Source organism: Ursus maritimus (assembly GCF_017311325.1).
Source record: "Ursus maritimus isolate PB19 chromosome X unlocalized genomic scaffold, ASM1731132v1 scaffold_X1, whole genome shotgun sequence".
NCBI lineage: Eukaryota > Metazoa > Chordata > Mammalia > Carnivora > Ursidae > Ursus > Ursus maritimus.
The window spans coordinates 115655235-115658470 of record NW_024423319.1 but is presented as its reverse complement, the minus strand read 5'-3'; the positions used below and the strand labels follow the sequence as shown (position 1 = coordinate 115658470).

At 49.5% G+C, this 3236-nt stretch overlaps 1 protein-coding gene across 1 annotated transcript in view; it reads left to right on the top strand.

Moving 5' to 3' along the window:
* The first annotated feature begins 2939 nt into the window (after positions 1–2939).
* Positions 2940–3236, top strand: part of PRPS2 (phosphoribosyl pyrophosphate synthetase 2) — a 39956-nt gene continuing 39659 nt past the window's right edge. Inside the window, exon 1 of the mRNA XM_040634507.1 lies at positions 2940–3134. Coding sequence (XP_040490441.1) covers positions 3013–3134 — 122 coding nt within the window. The 5' untranslated portion in view covers positions 2940–3012. The remainder of the gene's footprint in view (positions 3135–3236) is intronic.

Here is a 3236-nt window from a genome sequence, read left to right as displayed (position 1 = left end):
ATGTGGGGAATACAGAATGTGAAACTGTTCACGAACTCAAATCAGTGTTTTCTCATATTAGCCCTATTGATGAGTCAGTGAAGGTAGAAGCCAACAATGGAAATATCTTACTTTCTCCACTAACATTTTCTCTTCAAATAATGACTATTTTACAGTATGTCCAAAATCTGAGATCACATATATCCATGGCATATGTTCTCTTCATCCTGAGTCTTGAGTCTTTGTACGTGTGTTCCATTTTCCTGGAGGTTCTCTCAACTCCACATTCTGTCCAAGAAAGTACACTGTGGTAGACCATTGGTGGACTAGTGGACCTAGTATTGATGCCCATATGTGGTCCCATACCATACTGATGTTGGATTTGCCACGTAACTTGCTTTGACCAAGGGGACGTTGGCAAATTTGATTATCCCAGAGGCTTGATAAGTATTTGCTCATTGAGACTTATCTTCTTGGACCACTCCTTCTCGAAATCCTGCAGCCATTCTGTGAGGAAGCCCAAAGAGCCCTGAGGCAAGGCCCAAGTGGTTCTCAAGCTCATCTGATTTTACTCCTTAGAGAGGACATTTGGCAATGTCTGCAGAGCCTTGGTTGTCACAACCGGTGGGAAGGTGTATTGGCATCTAGCGGGTAGAGGCCAGGGATGTCGCTAAGCATCCTCCGATGAACAGGGCAGCACCATCGCAAGGCATCACCCAGCCCAAATGTCAGTAGTGCCAAGGTTGAGCAACCTGCTCTAGACTAAGGTTTTGTCACAACCTGAGTCCTTTGGGCCACAGATAAAGGGCTTTGGAGAGAAAGTGTTTGCACTTAAATGAAATCACCTACAGCTGTTCTTTAAAGCCGCACTTACCAGTGATGACTTTCTGGGCAGTCTGCTACTCATGATGATTTTAGATGATCCCAGTGGTACATTTCTCTTTGTTTACCCTCAGCATTCAAGCCTAGGAACTCATCAAAGTGTTGAGCCAATGACCATTTTGTTAGTTGCCCCCAGCTAGATATTGCTTCTCCCTGGTAGTACTGAAGTCATGGTTGGTGAGGATTCAACACTAGCTTCCACATCCCGGACCATTAACATACTCAGAGACCAGGGGCTTTAACTTCTACTGTATAATAGAGTCCATCAGTTTTGTTATCGAAGAACCACGGCCCTGCCGTGCTAACAAGAAGCCACTTTCCCCCTGAAAAGAACATGTATATAGCTTGTCTATGAGAAAAATTTTAAGGACATAAAAATTACAGTAATATTGTTAGTAGAAAATTTTATTAGGAGAGTTTAAAAATAATTACATCAGCAGACTCATTCAATAAAAATTTTAGACATATGGTTGAGTATCAGTATAAATCTCACTGCTATGGTAATTAACTGTAAAACACATAGATAATAAATCATTGCAAGTAGGGTTGGGTTTTTTCTTTCTTTTTTAATAATAGAGCACATACACGTCTCCAGGAAGAATGAAAAAGGGGCAGAAATGCTGCCAGAATTGGTGCTTTTGGATAGCTTTTTGGTAAGCAGATTCAGGAGTTTAAAAGAAACATTTGATGTGCTAGGTAATCAAATTTGAAATGTACATGGGCCCAGATGAAAAATCCCAATTACATGAATAATCCCAGGAATCCCCCAAAACCCAATAATAGGAAGTTAGCTTACAGTGAGCTACAACCCGCCTGCAAGTGGCCTTCTGTGCAGATGGAGAGCCAATTCTTGGCAACGTTAGGTAAAACCCAGCCATTTATCTGACCTGTTTAATCTGTTGTCATTGAGAAGCATTAAATTGGCCAGCATCGCTAACACGCGGGTCCTCCGTTCCCAAGTAATACATTCCTTTCCCCTACATTTGATTTGTGCCCAGGGGTTGGCTCTGGGACTGCATTTGCTTGAGAAAACGTTTTTTGCTCGGGTCTGCAGGGAGAAAGGGGAAGGCAGCCAGCTCCAGGGCTCCAGGGCTATGGAGAGCAGTGGTGGGGCGGGGAGTTGGGGGGTGGGGGGACCACCTGGTGGGAGTGGGGGCCCTGGGGGGTGAGGTTCCCGGGGTCAGGCCTTTGAGAACTCGACAGTCAAGAAGTTGCAAAACTGGCCTGATGACTACCTAAAAATGAGGAATCTGGAGGGGACTTCGTTTGATCCAATTCATCATCACCATGGAGAGCAACCTCGCCCCTCCATCTGTGGTCGGGGCTCAGATGGCCACGGGCATTGCGGCTTTTTCAAGGACACAGGGCCATTGTGTAGTTCAGGCATCAGCGAATTTTGACTAAGGACTAGATAGTAAATAATTTAGGCTTTGCGGGCCACAAAGCAAAATGGAGAGTCTATTATGTAGGTACTTGAATAACGAGAGAAAACAAATTTTCACAATATTTTTATTGACAAAATATAATAATTTGGTACAACTTTTTGCAGTACACACCTGCTAATGAGAGGAAAGGCGTTTTTTTTCTTTGAAGGGGATACCATATTTCTTAATTGGGTTGCCAACGTAGTACAGTTATGATCACACAGGTTGCAAATGTTCATGTGTAAAAACAGCGCTTAGCTCTTCGGTACAAACAGGCGTCGCCGTGGATCTGGCCCGGGGGCCACAGTTTTACAGACCCTCCTAGTGGCACACCAGTCGTCTGCAATGGGTTTGGGGGTATTCCGGGTTTGGGGGGCCGCTCCTGGTTGCTCGGCACGTCCGTCGCCTCTTCCTGCACCCTCCCTCGGTGCCCAGTGAAGCTGGTACATTGGCCCTCCCTCTCCAGGCAGGGCAGAAAGGTCAAGAATGGGGCCCAGAGCTCTCCCTCTTCAGCCCCTCCTCCCCCAGCTCCGCCCCCTCCAGCTCCTCCTCCTCCCGGTCCCGCCGCGGCGCTTTCCCGCTCCTCCGCCCCCTCCAGCTCCACCCCGCCCCGCGAGTCCCGCCCCGACTCCGCCCCCTCCAGCTCCTTCCAGTCCGCTCCTCCTTTGGTCGACAGCCGCGCTTTCCCGCTCGCGTCGCAGCCTCCGGTGCCACCGCCGCCTCCGCCATGCCCAACATCGTGCTCTTCAGCGGCAGCTCGCACCAGGACCTGTCCCAGCGCGTGGCCGACCGGCTGGGCCTGGAGCTGGGCAAGGTGGTCACTAAGAAGTTCAGCAACCAGGAGACCAGGTGGGGGCCGCGCCGGCGGCCGGGCCGGGCCGGGGAGGGCGCCGGGCGCGCGGCTGCGGGGCCGGGCGGGGACCGTCGCCCGCCCGGGACCACTCCGCGGCC